General features: G+C 49.6%; 1 protein-coding gene across 2 annotated transcripts in view; it reads left to right on the top strand.

Annotated features, from left to right (window-relative positions):
- The window catches only part of TAF7L (TATA-box binding protein associated factor 7 like), a 42250-nt gene extending 24871 nt beyond the window's left edge, over positions 1-17379 (top strand). The window contains exons 5-13 of one of the 2 annotated variants that reach the window (XM_073639706.1): positions 432-565; positions 1994-2120; positions 2247-2305; positions 2398-2470; positions 3171-3275; positions 7249-7416; positions 7956-8068; positions 8161-8220; positions 15160-17379. In XM_073639706.1, the coding sequence (XP_073495807.1) occupies positions 432-565; positions 1994-2120; positions 2247-2305; positions 2398-2470; positions 3171-3275; positions 7249-7416; positions 7956-8068; positions 8161-8220; positions 15160-15204 (884 nt within the window). In that variant the 3' untranslated portion in view covers positions 15205-17379. The remainder of the gene's footprint in view (positions 1-431; positions 566-1993; positions 2121-2246; positions 2306-2397; positions 2471-3170; positions 3276-7248; positions 7417-7955; positions 8069-8160; positions 8221-15159) is intronic. The other variant, XM_073639705.1, reaches the window with a different exon arrangement.
- Positions 17380-21058: the final 3679 nt, after the last annotated feature.

The raw sequence follows: 21058 nt of genomic DNA, 5'->3' as shown, positions 1-21058 counted from the left end.
TGATGAAAAATGTGTGCGGTGTGAAGGCCTGATGAAAAATATGTGCGGTGTGAAGGCCTGATGAAAAATGTGTGCGGTGTGAAGGCCTGATGAAAAATATGTGCGGTGTGAAGGCCTGATGAAAAATGTGTGCGGTGTGAAGGCCTGATGAAAAATGTGTGCGGTGTGAAGGCCTGATAAAAAATATGTGCGGTGTGAAGGCCTGATGAAAAATATGTGCGGTGTGAAGGCCTGATGAAAAATATGTGCGGTGTGAAGGCCTGATAAAAAATATGTGCGGTGTGAAGGCCTGATGAAAAATATGTGCGGTGTGAAGGCCTGATGAAAAATGTGTGCGGTGTGAAGGCCTGATGAAAAATGTGTGCGGTGTGAAGGCCTGATGAAAAATGTGTGCGGTATAAAGGTGTGAATATTTCTGCCACTCTTTGCAGCGGATGGCCGTCACGGGATTGTGCGTGTTGATAGGGTCCCACTTGCTGCAAAGCTGGTCGATGTCCCATGTGTCCTAGAGTGTCTGAAAACCATTGACAAGAAGACTTTCTACAAGACTGCGGACATCTGCCAGGTAAGGCTTTTTTTTTCCTCTCTAGCAATTTTATCTTAACCCCTTCATCCTCATGTGATCATTTTTTATTTTATTTTTTTTTCCCTTTTCGTTCACCCCTCCCCTCCCCCCTACTTCCAAAAGCCATAACTTTTTTTTATTGTTCCTTCCTCATAGCCGTATGACAGCTTGTGATTAACACCATTCATTTTATCATGTGATTTTCTGGAAAGCGGGAAAAAAATTCCAAGTGCATTGAAATTGCAAAGTTTTTTTTTTTTTACTGTCAGTCCCCTTAGGGAACTTGTCAGTTTTGGGCATAAAAGTATTTACATAGATTTTTCTGGGTAACACGGTACCACAATATAACTTTTTTGTAAATTGTAACTTCCAGAAATAATTCTGTGTTGAGATGTGTCAGTATATGTGCTGCGGGGCTCCCCTCCTGCACTCGGGCCGCTCGGCTCCCCTCCTGCACTCGGGCCGCTCGGCTCCCCTCCTGCACTCGGGCCGCTCGGCTCCCCTCCTGCACTCGGGCCGCTCGGCTCCCCTCCTGCACTCGGGCCGCTCGGCTCCCCTCCTGCACTCGGGCCGCTCGGCTCCCCTCCTGCACTCGGGCCGCTCGGCTCCCCTCCTGCACTCGGGCCGCTCGGCTCCCCTCCTGCACTCGGGCCGCTCGGCTCCCCTCCTGCACTCGGGCCGCTCGGCTCCCCTCCTGCACTCGGGCCGCTCGGCTCCCCTCCTGCACTCGGGCCGCTCGGCTCCCCTCCTGCACTCGGGCCGCTCGGCTCCCCTCCTGCACTCGGGCCGCTCGGCTCCCCTCCTGCACTCGGGCCGCTCGGCTCCCCTCCTGCACTCGGGCCGCTCGGCTCCCCTCCTGCACTCGGGCCGCTCGGCTCCCCTCCTGCACTCGGGCCGCTCGGCTGCTGTACTTGATGTAAAATGCCCAGATCCCTCAGAGCAACTGAATGTCTGAAATCCAGGATAAAGGCCTTAAAGGGAACCTGTCACCATGAGAAAGCCGTCCTGTCTGCAGGCAGCATGTTACAGAGCAGGGGGAGCAGAGATTCAGTATAACCTGTGTATTAATCATTCCCCTTTGCTCTTTCTGGGGGTCTTTGGTAGAGTAGGCGGTCTGATCAGTGACAGTGTGCATACAGAGGTAGCTGTCAGTCACAGATGGGACCACCCACTGGACCAAAACCCTCAGAAAGAGCAGAAGTAAAGGAGTAAAGCGCAGGTTATACTGAATCTTTCCCCTCCAGATCAGTGTGCTCCGCTCCTGCTGTGTAACCTGCTGCAGAGGGTGACAGATTCCCATTAATAACTATGAGGAGGTGGTCTCTGTGCTGTCCTGGAGATTTCTAGGAAACCAAATTACTAATGAATCTAATCCCTCTCTTCTACTTGTACTAAATAATTACTTTATTATTATTTTTTCTATTTTAGATGTTAGTTTGTACCCTTGATGGTGACCTTTACCCACCACTAGAGGAACCAACTGGAGCAAGTGACCCAAAAGCCAGCAAGAAAAAGGACCGGGACCGAGAAAAGAAGTTCATCTGGAATCATGGAAGTGAGTTTTAAAAGTTGTAAGGCGGCTTTGGCGATAGTTGTGGCGGTAAAGATCTGTTCAAGTAGGTTATTGTGCTATCTCTTTATTGTTACCTCTATTTGTAAGACTTTATCTTCTTCTTTTTAGTAACCCTACCGCTGAAAAATGTGCGCAAGAGGCGCTTCAGGAAAACGGCCAAAAAAAAGGTGCGTTGCCTTAATTTCCTCAAATAATTGTGTAATATACAGTTCTCTTCTAGTGGGTTAATTATTGATGATGATGACACTTTCACTTGCAGTACATCGAATCCCCAGATGTGGAGAAAGAAGTGAAGCGTCTTCTGAGCACAGATGCAGAGGCCGTCAGTGTCCGTATCCTTATATTAAATAATAGATCATCTGGGCTGTGAAGTCGGTATAAAATGGAGCCACTCCGACTCCTAAAATATATAATACATTGGGTGCAGTAGTTCAATGCAGGATCTCCCGAACATCTGACTTATGTACAACCCCTAGTTATGGGCAAAAAAATAAGTAATCCTCACCTCTCCGGTTGCCCCACTGCCCGCCGTGCGTCGTCTGGTCCTTCACTTTCTACCACCGTCACGTGCCACATCACCGGCCTCTTGACTATAGGCCAGGACTTCCATCAGCGTCATAAGGTCACGAGGCCAAAGTCTGGGCCCATGGTGAAGAGGCTGGAGATGTGGTGCCCAAAGGTGGAAAGAAGAGAACCAGACTGCGGCCATTGAGGTCAACAATGAGGTCAACAGTGAGGTTAGTATTGGTAAGAAATGAATAATGCTCACCTCACCGGCTCTCCAATCCTCCTCTTTCTGTCGTTGCGAGCCGCATCTCTGGAGTCTTCACTATAGGCAGCACTTCCGGCCGCTGTCCCGGCCTCGGAGGTCATTTTGTGTCGTAACGTCACCGCGCATGTCTTGACGTCTGACCTCCGAGGCCTGGACGCGGCCGGAAGTGCTGCCTATAGTGAAGACTCCAGAGATGCGGCTGATTTATGAATATTGGAAGGGCGAAGTTCTGCTCTGTTTTTCTTGACAGTAGATTTTAGGATGGGAGGTGATCGCTGAAGATGAGTCAAAAGAAAATGAAAACCTGACTGGTTTAGATGGTTCTCCTGGAATGTCCGGGATGAAACAAGGACACGGCTCTTCAAGTAATGAAAGTTTTCATTCTTTGTGTCTTTTTGTTATTTTTAAATAAGAAAACTTTTGTATACGATCTAAAAAATGGTTCAGAAAAACCACACACTGAATCCAATCCTGCCGAGCCTGATTAGTGTCCTGATCACCGGCCAACCAGTGCGGTAATTTCCAGTCTGCCGGTACAGACGTGGAGGAAAGAGCTGAGGTTGATGCGGATTGTCATCTACTGTCCTATTCTCTATAACCTGACGCACAGTGGGACCGTTTCTCTTAATTCTTTTTCCTCCTTATTTTTAAAGGGGTTCAACCTATTCTTAATAGCTCCACTGTATTCTATAAAAAAATTACCTCCCGTACAGAGCTCAGCGCTGCGTCTCCGGGTGATCAGGTGACACAAACATCTCCTGTGACCGCTGCAGCCAATCAATGGCCATGGATCAGTTGCCACCTTCACTCTTTTGTCAGAGCGGAGGACAACGCTTCTGTCTCCGTGATGGGGTAGTAAAGGCCGTGGGCACAGCGCGGAGATCAGAAAAGTAGCGCCAATTTGGGAGATAAATATACAGGTTTTTTTATTTTATGTTGCACAGTGAAGCTAATAATAAGGGTGGGTGATCTAATAGTCTGCACCTCTAAACCATAGCCACTTCCACTTTAACCCCTTCACGCCGTATGACGTACAGGTATGTCGTGTCCCTGCCTTGCCCTACAAGCCCGCATCCTTCCTGGCACATGAGTTAGTCAGCCATCATCTGCCTCTAACAGTCCCGGGCAGAGTGGAGCTGCGCCCCTGGCTGTTAAGCTGATAAATGCCAATGTCAATCACTGACGACGGCATTTAACACGCACCAGCAGAGGGGGCACGTCATTCCATGCACCCATGACGTGATTGCGGGGTGTGACGATGAGTTTCCATGATAGCCGGGGGTCTGCTGAAGACCCCTGTGTCTGTCATTTCAATATTCCATTGAAAGCCAGCGTTTAGCCGTCGTTTGTAGGAGATTGTGATTTTCTCTATATATAACAGTACAAGTGATTGGATGATCGCAGCGTTAAGTCACCTAAGGGGACTAACAAGTGAGAAGAAAATGCTTTTTAAAAATATGAAAAAAAAATATATAAAAGTTCAAATTACCCCCCTTTTGCCCTATTTAAAATAAATACAAATATTTGATATCGCTGCTTTTGTAAAAGCCTGATCTATCAGGCTATGTGCACACGATGCAGAAATGAAGCAGAAAATGTCTGCATCATTTCTGCATCTCCCTGGCAGAAAAAACGCATGCAGATTGTGCATGCGTTTTTCCTGCAGAATACATGCAGATCCACATGCAGATTCACATGCGTTTCCGCATGCAGATTGACAAGCACTTTCCAGGCGATTTTAGCATCACCTGGAAAGTGCTTGACAACTAGGTCACACTGTATAAATCCATGCAAACAGCATATATAGTGTGACCCGAGAGAGTGTATATACTTACCTCCGATGGCCCGCGCTGTCCTGCTTTACACTCTGTTCTCCCGGCTGCCGGCAACTTTGAATTGAAAGACCTGCCGACGTCAGCGTCACGTGACCCGTCACATGACTCTGACGTCACCGCAGGTCCTACAACTCACTGCAAGTGCCGGGAAGCAAGCAGGAGCGGTGCGCGGGCCGACAGATGGTAAGTATATATATATTTTTTATTTTATTCTTGTTTTTACAGCTTTTTTAATGGTACCTGGGTGTGGATGAGACTCTCCTCTCCTCTACACCCGGGTACCATCCGCACATTAGAACGCACCAATTACGCAAGTACAGATGCAGTCTTGCGGAATTGGCGCGTTCTAATGCAAGTCAGTGGCGGCGAAAACGCCGCGTTTCCGCAAAATTAAATGACATGCTGCGGATTTTTGAGCGCAGCGTTTACGCTGCGGAAAAATCCGCATCATGGGCACAGCACATGCGGATTTCAATTGGGGAACATTGCTTCCCTTCTACCATGCGTTTTTCATGCGTTTCCGCAACTGCAAAAACGCCGCGGAAACGCATGAAATACGCATCGTGTGAACTCAGCCTTAAAGTATAAAATAAATTACCGTATATACTCGAGTATAAGCCGACCCGAATATAAGCTAAAGCCCCTAATTTTACCACAAAAAACTGGGAAAACTTATTGACTAGAGTATAAGCCATGGATGGGAAATGCAGCAGCTGCTGGTAAATTTTCCCATCCTGCTATGTGTGGCCCCCTCATCCCCCAATCCTGGTATGTATGGCCCCCCTCATCCCCCAATCCTGGTATGCGCGGCACCCCTCGTCCCCCGATCCTGGTATGCGCGGCACCCCTCGTCCCCCGATCCTGGTATGCGCGGCACCCCTCGTCCCCTGATCCTGGTATGCGCGGCACCCCTCGTCCCCCGATCCTGGTATGCGCGGCACCCCTCGTCCCCCGATCCTGGTATGCGCGGCACCCCTCGTCCCCCGATCCTGGTATGCGCGGCACCCCTCGTCCCCCGATCCTGGTATGCGCGGCACCCCTCGTCCCCCGATCCTGGTATGCGCGGCCCCCATCACTGCACATATGAAAAAAATAAACTCTCCTACTCGCCTTCCTCCTCTCTTCTCCAGCCTGCGTCCTATTTTCCCAGCAGCAGCTCATGTCAGCATCTGAGCAGCGCATGAGGTCAATGCCTTGCACCTTTAGACGCCAAAGTGAGCTGCAGGGATATTCACTCCTCTCCATGCTGGGGCTATGGGCGTGAAGAAGAGTGAATAGTCATTTTCTTTAATAGCGCACTCAATCAGCAGTGCTATCCTCTGTGCCCTTTACTAAAGAGAATGAATATTCACTCCTCTCCATGCCCATGGGAGTGGGGATGAGTGAATATTCATACTCTCTAGTAGCGGGCACAGAGGATCGCTGAGCTGCAGAAGAAGCTGGCGGCTGTGACTCCATTTTCTTTAATAGCGCATTGTGAGTCGCAGCTGTCGGCTCCTCAGCGATCCTCTGTGCCCGCTACTAGAGAGTATGAATATTCACTTATCCCCACTCCCATGGGCGTGGAGAGGAGTGAATATTCATTTTCTTTAGCAGCAGGCACACTTGGTAGTTGCAGCAGGTGGCTCCTGCGTGTGCCCCGCTCCGCTGCCGCCACCACCCCCACACAGCCGGCATATACTGTATATGGAAAAGTTGGCTTATACTCGAGTATATACGGTAAACGGCAAAACGAGTAAAAAAAAAAATAAAATAAACTCCAGAATTACGTGTTTTTTGGCTGTTGCCGTATTGCAATAACAGGCAGTCAAAACATAGTATTTACCCCAAAATTGTATCCGTAAAAGCATGAGCTCAGGACCGAAGAAATAAGTCCTCACCAAGCCCCAGATCCCGAAAAATTAAAACTCTACAGGTCTTTGAAAAATAGCGACAAAAAAGTAAAAAAAAATATAAATAAATGTTGCAAATTTTGTTTAAGTTTTATTTTTCACCACTTAAATAAAACAAAAACTATAGATGTTTGGTATCTGCGTACTCGTTCTGAGCTGGGGAATCATATTGTCAGGTCAGTTTTACCATATAGTGAACATGGGAAATAAAATAACAACAATTGTGGAATTTCACTTTTTATGAAATTTCACCGCACTTGGAATGCTTTTTCCCGCTTTCCAGTGCGTCAGATGATAAAATGAATGGAGTCATTGAAAGCACAACTCATCCCACAGAAAACAAGCCCTCATACGGCTATGGGGACGGAAATATACAAATGTTCTGGCTCTCGGAATAAGAGGAGGAAAACCTGCCCCAGAAAATAGCCCGGTCATGAAGGGGTTAATAGCTGTAACTAAACCGTAGCGTGGTTTTATTATATACATCCGGTACATTGATAACATTACAGTGTATCTACAGCCTAGATTCAGCGCCACAAGTGTACGCAGCAATGTCTACATCCCTGGATGTTGTATCTTGTTTCTTCTCTGTATCTTCTAAACCTGTGAAGTGGTGGAACGAGATGAGCTGCGTCAGATCTTTAATGACATTAGTAGCAGCAGTGACGGAGAGGAAGAGGAGGGGGAGCGGCAAGAAGAAGAGGACCTGAACATTATTGGAAATGAAGATGAGCAGAGAAGGTGCCAAAATGGTCAGGACGGGGGCACCAACCAAATAGGTGAGTGATGGAAGTACAGCGGTACGCGGAGAGGGACATGAGCCGCGACAGCTCAGCGTCTGTGTAATCTCCATTACGGCTTGTTCACGCACTGCGGGTTTTCTTCGCCCATTTTTTTACACCGAAGATACACAACTTTTTATAGCGTCAGCAAAGTAAATACGATTTCTGAAATCTCATGCACATGCTGGATATTTTTTCCATTCAGATTTGAACCATTTTTTTCCGTCCACAGCATGTCATTTTTTTCAGCATTTTTGCAGTTTTTTTCATTCATTCAAATGAATGGGGAAAACAAAACACTGCAAAAAAAAAAAAAAAACATTTTTCCTGCCAACACTCTGGTTTTTGCAGCAGAAATATCTGCATATTCCGGTAAAGTCAGTAATGTATTGGAGTTAGTTGAGTTCCCGCTCATATTTTATTGTTACAGAATGTCGCACTCATTTGCGTATAACAAAAAGAGATGCAGGATCAATCACCGTATAGTTCTGGTCACTTATAGCTGATCTGTTTCTGAATTAAGATTTTATTTCTAGTATTAGAATTGCAGAAACAGGTAGAAAATCTCCAGAAGAAACTGCGGGAGACTCAGGAGAGGAGGAAACGTCAGGAAGAGCTGATCATGAAGGTGGAGAATGTGGCTCTTAAGGTCAGGAGGCTGCAGCGTTGTATCTATGGGATATCTGTGAGCCAAGTGATCTCCGTGTTCTCACCATTCTCTTTATCCGTCTGCGCCCCCAGACTCGTCTACAAGCGGTGCTGGATGAGTTCAGGCAGCAGGAAGACCGCGAGAAGCAGCAGGTGAGACGGCCTTCATAGCGCTGCTCTTCTTCCTTCCTCCATTGCTGACGACTGCTTGTTGTGTTCTGGTCTCAAGCACCGGTGATTTAATATTCACATATTTGGCATCAATGCAAGTGCACAGACCCAGGGAATATAACTGAAATGTCACGTTTTAGTCAATGGCTACATCAATAAATTATATGTAACCGAAAATGGTGACATTGGAAATTACAAGTCATCCCGCAGAAAACAAGCCCTTGTATCACTGCATCAAAAAAAAAGTTATGGCCTCTGCAGTCCATGTAGTCAAAACAGGCTTGTTACTTGGCAGGTAACTGTTGGGGCCGGTGGCTTCATCAATGTTTATTTGCTGAGGTGCAGCTCTACTTTTTTTTTTGTTTTGTGTAAAGTAATATTGGTGGGGCAACCGTGATTACTTTCATCCAAACTTAATGTGGCACTATTAACACAGTGTTGTATAAAGACCAAGGGCCGGTTCTGACAACCATATTGTTTGGTTAATGTGTTTTCTGAACCAGAAATGGAGCCGCAAATAATCAGTGGCTTCACTATGAAGGACCCGCCCGTCCATCTATCGTGGGCTTATTAGTTTTCCCCTGATAATAACGGCTTTCCATCACGACACTAGGCGTGGCCGGTGTGGGAGTCGAATGAGCCAACACTCGCTCTAGGCATGGCCGGTGTGGGAGTTGAATGAGCCAACACTCGCTCTAGGCATGGCCGGTGTGGGAGCTGAATGAGCTGACACTCGCCCTACGCATGGCCGGTGTGGGGAGCTGAATGAGCCGACACTCGCCCTAGGCATGGCCGGTGTGGGAGCTGAATGAGCTGACACTCGCCCTACGCATGGCCGGTGTGGGAGCTTAATGAGCCGACACTCGCTCTAGGCATGGCCGGTGTGGGGAGCTGAATGAGCCGACACTCGCCCTACGCATGGCCGGTGTGGGAGCTGAATGAGCCGACACTCACCTTAGGCATGGCCGGTGTGGGAGCTGAATGAGCCGACATTCGCTCTAGGTGTGGCCGGTGTGGGAGCTGAATGAGCCGACACTCGCCCTACGCATGGCCGGTGTGGGGAGCTGAATGAGCCGACACTCGCCCTAGGCATGGCCGGTGTGGGAGCTGAATGAGCTGACACTCGCCCTACGCATGGCCGGTGTGGGGAGCTGAATGAGCCGACACTCGCCCTAGGCATGGCCGGTGTGGGAGCTGAATGAGCTGACACTCGCTCTAGGCATGGCCAGTGTGGGAGCTGAATGAGCCGACATTCGCTCTAGGCATGGCCGGTGTGGGAGCTGAATGAGCCGACACTCGCCCTACGCATGGCCGGTGTGGGGAGCTGAATGAGCCGACACTCGCCCTAGGCATGGCCGGTGTGGGAGCTGAATGAGCTGACACTCGCCCTACGCATGGCCGGTGTGGGGAGCTGAATGAGCCGACACTCGCCCTAGGCATGGCCGGTGTGGGAGCTGAATGAGCTGACACTCGCCCTAGGCATGGCCGGTGTGGGAGCTGAATGAGCTGACACTCGCCCTATGCATAGCCGGTGTGGGGAGCTGAATGAGCCGACATTCGCTCTAGGCATGGCCGGTGTGGGAGCTGAATGAGCCGACACTCGCCCTAGGCATGGCCAGTGTGGGAGCTGAATGAGCCGACAGTCGCTCTAGGTGTGGCCGGTGTAGCAGCTGAATGAGCCGACACTCGGTCTAGGCATGTCCGGTGTGGGAGCTGAATGAGCCGACACTCGCTATAGGCATGGCCGGGGTGGGAGCTATATGAGCCGACACTCGCTCTAGGCGTGGCCGGGGTGGGAGCTGAATGAGCCAACACTCTATGCATGACCGGTGTGGATGCTGAATGAGCCGACACTCGCTCTAGGCATAGCCGGGGTGGGAGCTATATGAGCTGACACTCGCTCTAGGCGTGGCCGGGGTGGGAGCTATATGAGCCGACACTCGCTCTAGGCGTGGCGAGCTCAATGAGCTGACACTCGCTCTATGCGTGGCCGGGGTGTGAGCTGAATGAGCCGACATTCGCTCTAGGTGTGGCTGGGGTGGGAGCTATATGAGCCGACATTCGCTCTAGGCATGGCTGGTGTGGGAGCTGATTGAGCCGACACTCACTCTATGCATGACCGGTGTGGGAGCTGAATGAGCCAACACTCACTCTTTGCATGACCGGTGTGGGAGCTGAATGAGCAAACACTCACTCTATGCATGACCGGTGTGGGAGCTGAATGAGCCGACAGTCGCTCTAGGTGTGGCCGGTGTAGCAGCTGAATGAGCCGACACTCGATCTAGGCATGTCCGGTGTGGGAGCTGAATGAGCAGACACTCGCTATAGGCATGGCCGGGGTGGGAGCTATATGAGCTGACACTCGGTCTAGGCATGTCCGGTGTGGGAGCTGAATGAGCCGACACTCGCTATAGGCATGGCCGGGGTGGGAGCTATATGAGCCGACACTCGCTCTAGGCGTGGCCGGGGTGGGAGCTGAATGAGCCAACACTCACTCTATGCATGACCGGTGTGGATGCTGAATGAGCCGACACTCGCTCTAGGCATGGCCGGGGTGGGAGCTATATGAGCCGACACTCGCTCTAGGCGTGGTTGGGGTGGGAGCTGAATGAGCCGCCACTCGCTCTAGGCATGGCCGGGGTGGGAGCTGAATGAGCTGACACTCGCTCTAGGCGTGGCCAGGGTGGGAGCTATATGAGCCGACACTCGCTCTAGGCATGGCCGGGGTGGGAGCTATATGAGCTGACACTCGCTCTAGGCATGGCCGGGGTGGGAGCTGAATGAGCTGACACTCGCTCTAGGCGTGGCCGGGGTGGGAGCTATATGAGCCGACACTCGCTCTAGGCGTGGCCGGGGTGGGAGCTATATGAGCCGACACTCGCTCTAGGCATGGCCGGTGTGTGAGCTGAATGAGCCGACACTCGCCCTAGGCATGGCCGGTGTGGGAGCTGAATGAGCCGACACTCGCTCTAGGTGTGGCCGGTGTGGGAGCTGAATGAGCAGACATTCGCTCTAGGCATGGCTGGTGTGGGGAGCTGAATGAGCGAACACTCGCTCTAGGCATGGCCGGTGTGGGAGCTGAATGAGCCGACACTCGCCCTAGGCATGGCCGGTGTGGGAACTGAATGAGCCGACACTCACTTTATGCATGGCCGGTGTGGGAGCTGAATGAGCCGACATTCGCTCTATTCATGGCTGGTGTGGGGAGCTCAATGAGCTGACACTCGCTCTATGCGTGGCCGGGGTGTGAGCTGAATGAGCCGACATTCGCTCTAGGCATGGCTGGGGTGGGAGCTGAATGAGCCAATACTCACTCTTTGCATGACCGGTGTGGGAGCTGAATGAGCCAACACTCACTCTATGCATGACCGGTGTGGGAGCTGAATGAGCCGACACTCGGTCTAGGCATGGCCGGTGTGGGAGCTGAATGAGCCGACACTCGCTATAGGCATGGCCGGGGTGGGAGCTATATGAGCCGACACTCGCTCTAGGCGTGGCCGGGGTGGGAGCTGAATGAGCCAACACTCACTCTATGCATGACCGGTGTGGATGCTGAACGAGCCGACACTCGCTCTAGGCATGGCCGGGGTGGGAGCTGAATGAGCCGACACTCGCTCTAGGCGTGGCCGGGGTGGGAGCTGAATGAGCCGACACTCGCTCTAGGCATGGTTGGGGTGGGAGCTGAATGAGCCGCCACTCGTTCTAGGCATGGCCGGGGTGGGAGCTATATGAGCTGACACTCGCTCTAGGAGTGGCCGGGGTGGGAGCTATATGAGCTGACACTCGCTCTAGGAGTGGCCGGGGTGGGAGCTATATGAGCTGACACTCGCTCTTGGCGTGGCCGGGGTGGGAGCTATATGAGCCGACACTCGCTCTAGGTGTGGCCGGGGTGGGAGCTATATGAGCTGACACTCGCTCTAGGCGTGGCCGGGGTGGGAGCTATATGAGCTGACACTCGCTCTAGGCATGGCCGGGGTGAGAGCTATATGAGCTGACACTTGCTCTAGGCGTGGCCGGGGTGGGAGCTATATGAGCTGACACTCGCTCTAGGCGTGGCCGGGGTGGGAGCTATATGAGCTGACACTCGCTCTAGGCGTGGCCGGGGTGGGAGCTATATGAGCTGACACTCGCTCTAGGCGTGGCCGGGGTGGGAGCTATATGAGCTGACACTCGCTCTAGGCGTGGCCGGGGTGGGAGCTATATGAGCTGACACTCGCTCTAGGCGTGGCCGGGGTGGGAGCTATATGAGCTGACACTCGCTCTAGGCGTGGCCGGGGTGGGAGCTATATGAGCTGACACTCGCTCTAGGCGTGGCCGGGGTGGGAGCTATATGAGCCGACACTCGCTCTAGGCGTGGCCGGGGTGGGAGCTATATGAGCCGACACTCGCTCTAGGCGTGGCCGGGGTGGGAGCAATATGAGTTGACACTCGCTCTAGGTGTGGCCGGGGTGGGAGCTATATGAGCTGACACTCGCTCTAGGTGTGGCCGGGGTGGGAGCTATATGAGCTGACACTCGCTCTAGGCGTGGCCGGGGTGGGAGCTATATGAGTTGACACTCGCTCTAGGTGTGGCCGGGGTGGGAGCTATATGAGTTGACACTCGCTCTAGGTGTGGCCGGGGTGGGAGCTATATGAGCTGACACTCGCTCTAGGCGTGGCCGGGGTGGGAGCTGAATGATCCGACACTCGCTCTAGGCGTGGCCGGGGTGGGAGCTATATGAGCTGACACTCGCTCTAGGCGTGGCCGGGGTGGTAGCTATATGAGCTGACACTCGCTCTAGGCGTGGCCGGGGTGGGAGCTATATGAGCCGACACTCGCTCTAGGCGTGGCCGGGGTGGGAGCTATATGAGCCGACACTTGCTCTAGGCGTGGCCGGGGTGGGAGCTGAATGATCCGACACTCGCTCTAGGCGTGGCCGGGGTGGAAGCTATATGAGCTGACACTCGCTCTAGGCGTGGCCGGGGTGGGAGCTGAATGATCCGACACTCGCTCTAGGCGTGGCCGGGGTGGGAGCTATATGAGCTGACACTCGCTCTAGGCGTGGCCGGGGTGGTAGCTATATGAGCTGACACTCGCTCTAGGCGTGGCCGGGGTAGGAGCTATATGAGCCGACACTCGCTCTAGGCGTGGCCGGGGTGGGAGCTATATGAGCTGACACTCGCTCTAGGCGTGGCCGGGGTGGGAGCTATATGAGTTGACACTCGCTCTAGGTGTGGCCGGGGTGGGAGCTATATGAGCTGACACTCGCTCTAGGCGTGGCCGGGGTGGGAGCTATATGAGCTGACACTCGCTCTAGGCGTGGCCGGGGTGGGAGCTATATGAGCTGACACTCGCTCTAGGCGTGGCCGAGGTGGGAGCTATATGAGCTGACACTCGCTCTAGGCGTGGCCGGGGTGGGAGCTATATGAGCTGACACTCGCTCTAGGCGTGGCCGGGGTGGTAGCTATATGAGCTGACACTCGCTCTAGGCGTGGCCGGGGTGGGAGCTATATGAGCTGACACTCGCTCTAGGCGTGGCCGAGGTGGGAGCTATATGAGCTGACACTCGCTCTAGGCGTGGCCGGGGTGGGAGCTATATGAGCTGACACTCGCTCTAGGCGTGGCCGGGGTGGGAGCTATATGAGCTGACACTCGCTCTAGGCGTGGCCGGGGTGGGAGCTATATGAGCTGACACTCGCTCTAGGCGTGGCCGGGTGGGAGCTATATGAGCTGACACTCGCTCTAGGCGTGGCCGGGGTGGGAGCTATATGAGCTGACACTCGCTCTAGGCGTGGCCGGGGTGGGAGCTATATGAGCTGACACTCGCTCTAGGCGTGGCTGGGGTGGGAGCTATATGAGCTGACACTCGCTCTAGGCGTGGCTGGGGTGGGAGCTATATGAGCTGACACTCGCTCTAGGCGTGGCCGGGTGGGAGCTATATGAGCTGACACTCGCTCTAGGCGTGGCCGGGGTGGGAGCTATATGAGCTGACACTCGCTCTAGGCGTGGCCGGGGTGGGAGCTATATGAGCTGACACTCGCTCTAGGCGTGGCCGGGGTGGGAGCTATATGAGCTGACACTCGCTCTAGGCGTGGCTGGGGTGGGAGCTATATGAGCTGACACTCGCTCTAGGCGTGGCCGGGGTGGGAGCTATATGAGCTGACACTCGCTCTAGGCATGGCCGGGGTGGGAGCTATATGAGCTGACACTCGCTCTAGGCGTGGCCGGGGTGGGAGCTATATGAGCTGACACTCGCTCTAGGCGTGGCCGGGGTGGGAGCTATATGAGCTGACACTCGCTCTAGGCATGGCCGGGGTGGGAGCTATATGAGCCGACCCTCGCTCTAGGCGTGGCCGGGGTGGGAGCTATATGAGCCGACACTCGCTATTCATGGGGATGGAAGTGTAAGGCCATTATTTGCGCAGAAATCAGAGATGTTCATGTCCTGATAGAGCTGTGAAGTCAACTCCTTTATTAATTATACAGTGAAATAAAAATATTAAACAGGTAAAAAATAGCAAAAAGTATGTTTCCAATCATTCTCCATCATTATTTTACCTATGAAACACAAGCGTAAGAGTTACAGTGGAATTACGTCTTGAGTGTTGGATGCCGTGCGTGCATCTAGAAGGCAAAACGTTACATATAGATGAGAAGATCAATCCAGAGTGATACCAGGGTTATTGGTTTAGTTATCAGTCTGCGAGAAGTTCTTGATGGATAATGTATATGGAGGTCTTCATACTCTTCCTCGAAGGCAGATGGTGTTGCTCTGGATGAGCGCTTATTCCCCTCTCCCCATTGCACACATCGGCACGCCTGGTTGAGCAGGAGTATGGGGGTCAGGGATGGATAGCTGTCAGCCAATCAGGTGTGTAGCCTATCACTGTCTGTATACGGCCAGATTAAAAGGGGCTATAATCTGTATCTTTTCTCTTTAGGTGACCTCATTGCAAGAACAGCTTGAAGCCCTGATAGAGAAATGAGGGAGCAACCCCATAAAAGCCTCCTAGTTCTCTCTTGGTGCCCAGTGATCTTTGGGCTAATGGATATTGAACTTCACATGAAATCTACAATGAAATCCACATGACGACCATCCTGTCCCTGAAGTGTAATGGTGCCGGGTCTCAGAATGTCATTGACCCCATGAGCTGATGCCGTCCCTGCCACTACAGTAGTTCTGTAACTTTACCCACATTGGAATATTCTGTGAAGGTCCACACATCGAATCATGTCTCACCATTAACAAGAAAATGACATTTACAAATGTTTATTTAATGGACAATTTTAGGTAAAAAACTGTGAAGAGGCCGAACTATCAGATATTTAATGTTCTCTCTTTGCTCTTCATTCCCGCAGACGTCGCTCTATCACTTGCAGTAACCGTCCCACTAACTTACAATTGCCTTCTGCATTTACAGTTCATGTCCATGATGCACCCCCATATTGGTTTTAGGTCCAAAATTCGGGGTCTTTAGCTACGTAATATATTTTTTCTAGCATTTAAAATGCCATATCTTTTTTCTGATTCAGATCTCCAAATCCTCTGCATCGACCTTCTGGCAGCCAATATCCGGCCGCTTAGATGGCATACGGGTAATGCTTATATGGTGCGCTGTATGTTCCCAGCACTACTGCTTAGTCAGAATGGTATTACAGACCCAATTCACACAAGACCAGGATAGTGAACATGCAGCGGTAAGAATGATCCTCCTGATTGTCGGCCCATGTAACCATGCCGGAAATCACCCAACAAACTGGCAAAATGCTCGTTCGTTAGATGGTTGGATCATGAATGCCGGCTTAAAAAGCGTAGTTATCACCATCACATCGGCCGTGGAGACGATGCTGCATGGGGACAGAACGATTGTATCAATAATTGTTCTGTTACCATCAGTTATCGTCAACCTGTAAGTCAGTAACTGAGCGCAGATCGGCTGGTGTGCCGCACACCTCCAGGTTCATTCACCACTATTACTCTGCTACGTAGGACACGTAATAATTTTGATTCCATCTTTGTTCCGTTCCTATGATTGGGTATTCATGTGTACACAGTGTTAGTACAGGGCATGCCTGAAAGACTCACACCCAAAATGTAGCTTCAGCTTCCATTGAAGTCTTCCTTGTGGTGTTATGGGGAGTGCTGCTTTCTGTTTTCTTAGTAAATTACATGACCCATCCATGGCAAGTAGGTTACAGAGCGTTTTTTCTATTTCGCATTATTGGTGGTATATTAAATTGCCATTTCTTACATTTCCTTTTAACCCTATCTAAACAGGGTGAGTTTCCGCTTTCGTTTTGACGTCACTTTCCCCCACGAGCCGTAACTTTCTTTTCCCATACACGTAGCTCTGAGATAAGTTTTAGTTTTGAATGACGCCATTCGTTTTACCATTCAATTCACTAAAAAACTGAAAAAAAATTCAAAGGCGGTGAAATTGTGGGGAAAAAACTATTTTGGGGGGAAGGTTTTGTTTTTACAGCGTTCATTGTCTCAATATGATTGTCAAGGTCAGTAGAATTTTGTCGATATGAAATCTGTAAAGTTTATTTAACTTGTGAAAAATTCAGAAATTTGTAAAAAAAAAAAATATATAGTTTTTCTCGCCGTTTCCTGAGACTCATAGTGTTGTCATTATTACGTCGAAGGAGCTGTAGTGGGGGCTTGTTTTTTAATACCATATGGGCGAAATGAAACATTTTTATCACATTTTATTCTTATTCTTTTCCTTTTTACGGCATTTACTTATCAAGTTCATTTGATATTTGATCAGACTTTTATAGACACAGGAATACCACGTTTCTGTTTTACTTTCTTTATTTTTAATGTGGATAAAGGGGAGGTGATTGGAAATATATTATAGTATATTTTTTGGTCCCCCTCCCTGGAGGGCTTGAATCTGTGATTATCTGATTGCTTCAGCCAAGGTTTTTCAATCCCAGTCTCCTATGAAGCCAGAGGTGACTCTGAACACAACTAGTTTTCTGACCATGCGCAGTTCTTAAGAATGGATTCATTAAATGGACGACCTAACGAATGACCATTTGTTTCTCGTGTTTTTTGGGGGATGGACAATTAAGTTGTGCAGATTATGGCTCCGATTCATCAAGGCTGCATTTTTCATGCCGGTCTTGATGAGGGGGCTCGGTGCAGTGTGAGGCACCTGATGCATGCACCTCCATGTGCACCTCGCCACTTACTCCAGTGAGGGACTGGAGTAAGATCTGTGGGGTAAGGAATGCTGCCGCTCATCATGAATTTGACAAGATGGGGCCGTCACGCTCCCGTCCTGCCCCCCAGCTCCGCACTGTTTGTCGGAGCTGGGTGGAAATGCTGAAAGTCTATAAACAAAAATGTGCAGAGAGCGAGGCTTTTCAGAGGCAGTTTTCTGGCGTAGAAGCGTTTATGAATCGGGACCTCGGTGTTTTTGGTCCATAACAGAACAGAAATCTAAAAACCCATTGAAAGTAATGGCTGCTGTTACTGATCGTTTTATTTCCTGTCTTTAAGCTCCTGAAATGGATTATAAATACGGCATCTGAACAGCGCCAAACTATAGATCCATCATAATGAAGATGTACAATAACAAGGTGCATTGTGGGAGCCAGAAAATCTATGTAAATACTTTTATACCTAAAAATTACAATTGTCAGTAATGGAAGTATTCTAGAGGCTTAATAGAAGCAGATGAGAACTTGTCAGACGGGCAATGTCTACATGTGTGACCGCTGTCAAACAGCCATGACACTTACAGGAGCGGCGACATTAAAAGAAACGCCGAGCACGCCAAAACACTCGGCGAGCACCCGAGCGTGCTCACCAAAAGGGTTAATACAGCATGCTCGCTCATCACTAATTCTTATATATTTCATGAGGGATCAGGGTGCTGACAGGACCATCAATTTTAAATGGTTTTAATTGTTTGTCCAATTTTTTACAAATAAAATGCAGTTTATTCTTTGTGATTTCAGGTGCGCTTATCATTGTGTCGTTCTTTCTTCTTATTCTTGTATATGCTGCAGCTTATTGACAATAGGACTCCATTTAACACCTGAATTCATTGCTGACTACATGGACACAGTTCACACCTCCACCAGACCAACTCCAGATCACTAGGCCATCGCTCCCATCACCTCCATTATTAACAATGCCCTTGGTGTGATTTCCTTGGCTTGTCTTTAGGAAGCGTCCTCCCATCCACCTCATGACCCTGCTGTAATATCTCCTACATGTTGTGCTCTTTTCCGTCCTTCATCTGTAATCCAGCCTGAAGAAGGGGCCTCTGTGCTCTAAAGCTGCAGGCATAGTTCTTCTGATTAGCCAATATAGGGATCACTCCTAGAATACATTTATCATTTTTGGGCATAAAAGTATTTACATAGATCCAACGTAAAATCTTTTTGGTGCACAAACTGCAAACACAAACTAGGGAACCTTTTAGATATAGAAAGTGATATCAAATACATATTATAGCAGTTAGTTGATTAGTTTGTGGTTGATCAAACTATACTTCTTAAATGGGAAAAGAAAATCACAATGAAAACTGCATTATATAGTCAATATTAAAAACCTTTCTTTTTATTTGGCCCCAAAATGGTGACTGTTTATTTAAAGAAGAAGAAGAAGAAGAAGAAGAAGTGTTACAGTTTACTATCAAATTACTATCCGGCCTGTTCCATCAGTGTTACTGCTCAGTCACCCAAAGGCCGTAAATAGCCACAATACACAGAAGTGATCGCTCTCCTCCGAGCCATTCATTACTGGTTTAGCTATATTATAAAGGGCTAAGAAATCTCCTGTCTACACGCCTGGGCCGCGTTCACACGGTCAGTATTTGGTCAGTATTTTACATCAGTATTTGTAAGCCAACACCAGGAGTGGGTGATAATACAGAAGTGGTGAGGAGTTTATTATCCTTTTTCTCTGATTGTTCCTCGCACCAGGTCCTCTGTAATAACCTGGCAGCTGGTGGCTTTTACCACCTAGTGATAAAGAATGGGGGGTGAAGCGGAGCTGCTTTGTCACTGTCCCGCCAGCACGGTGTCCTCAGCAGTGTGGTCACCAGGCTGACGCCATCGGGTAAGATCAGACTCCCTGCAGACCGCACCCAGGGCTACAAGGAGCGCAGGGTCACAAAATCAGCCAGCAGAAGACACTCAAGTCACTGGGAATTGTAAAAGGGAATCTGTCACCAGGTTTTTACCACCTAATCTAAGCGCAGCATAATGTAGAGACAGAGACCCTGATTCCAGCGATGTGTGACTTACTGGGCTGCTTGTTGCCCTTTTGCTAAAATCACTGTTTTTGTCAACAGATTATCACTAGAGGACTAGTAGTCCTCCGTATACATGAGCTCTGTATAACCCCACCCAGTCCACTGATTGGCTGCTTTCTGTGTACACTGTGCATAGGCAGAAAGCTGCAAATCAGTGGTTTGGGGCAGAGTTATACAGGGCTCAGTAAGTGACACATGGCTGGAATCAGGGTTTCTGCGCCAGCAGACTGCACTCTGACCAATGTAAGTTACTGGTCTAGCAGTTTTCACAGTTGCAGCCTGCGCTGGTAATGTCTGTTCTGTACATAAGACCGTACTGGTTTTACGCCGTCAGCCGTCCTCGGTGCGGAGGAGCGCACGGAGCTGCGCAGGGAACGTCACACAACTTCTGCACAACAGGAAAACGTCTTACACTTGGAAAGTGTCAGGAGTGTTTCCTCACCTTCCCGCATTGTTCTACAGCCCAATATCCATGACTCTGCCTTACTCCTCAAGCATCAAACACACAAAATACACAACAATCCAGCTCTGCACAATCTGATAGGAACGCTGGAGGCGTTATGGAGGTCTGTTAGTGTTAGGCATGTGGACGGATTGTGCTTCCACTTCATTAATGACTTTCTTTGAGAAAACGCGTCCGTATATTGAGATTTATCTGATACAAAACCTCAAAAAACCAAAAAAATAAATACCCTGAATTTCAAGCAGTTTTCATGGCGTGGGTTTTTAGTTTTTCATTTTGTAGAAGGATTTTTCTGGCCTTACCTGGAGTACGCAGCAACATTCTGAAACATCCAACAAAATAACGGGTATAGTAACATTCTACATACACAGCAAAGTGTCTGGCGCCTAGGATTTTAAAGGGTGACAGTCATTTAGATTTTTAGTTCCTAAATCAATGAAAATAAGAAACTTTGTAATATATCTTATCAGAGGAATCCGCTTCTTTCTCCGTCAGGACTGATCAGTCAGTCTCACAAGTCTCAATTCCTGGGTAAAATCAGTATTCAGTGAAATTGTTCCATTACTGAGATAGTATATTATCTGTAGTAACTGTCATCTCCTATGTAGATGGAGGGGGGATGAGGTGGGAGGAGCTGTATCTCTAGCTCCTCCCACCTGTCCGCAATGTAGAATCTTATAAGCACCAACCGCCATCTCCTATCTCAGTAATGGAATACTGAAGACATGGGGACATTTTACCCAGAAATTGAGAATTTTGAAAACAAATGATCAGTCCTGACAGAGAAAGAAGCGGATTCCTCTGATATATTACAAGGTCGCTTATGTTCATGTGTAAGAAGTAAGATGACGGTTACTCTTTGCGCTTTGAATGTTTGTGAATTTCGCCTCCTACTCGAACCATATTCTTTCAAGTTTGTCTAATGCATCCAGTAAGGGCGCGTTCAGACCAGTGGGGGGTTTTCATCCTTGTGCGTAATGGCGCACACATGGGAAGAACTCTGACTAACTACAAGTGCACATGGGCATTTATACACAAGAAGCAATAGCCCACATGGAAAAAATAGTAGCCGGCTGTCTAGCACACAGCCAATCACATCTG

This window comes from Phyllobates terribilis, unplaced genomic scaffold, assembly GCF_046119375.1.
Source record: "Phyllobates terribilis strain yellow unplaced genomic scaffold, ASM4611937v1 Scaffold_7__3_contigs__length_470593459, whole genome shotgun sequence".
NCBI lineage: Eukaryota > Metazoa > Chordata > Amphibia > Anura > Dendrobatidae > Phyllobates > Phyllobates terribilis.
Note: the sequence above shows the minus strand (reverse complement) of the source record. Positions and strands in the feature narration are given on the sequence as shown.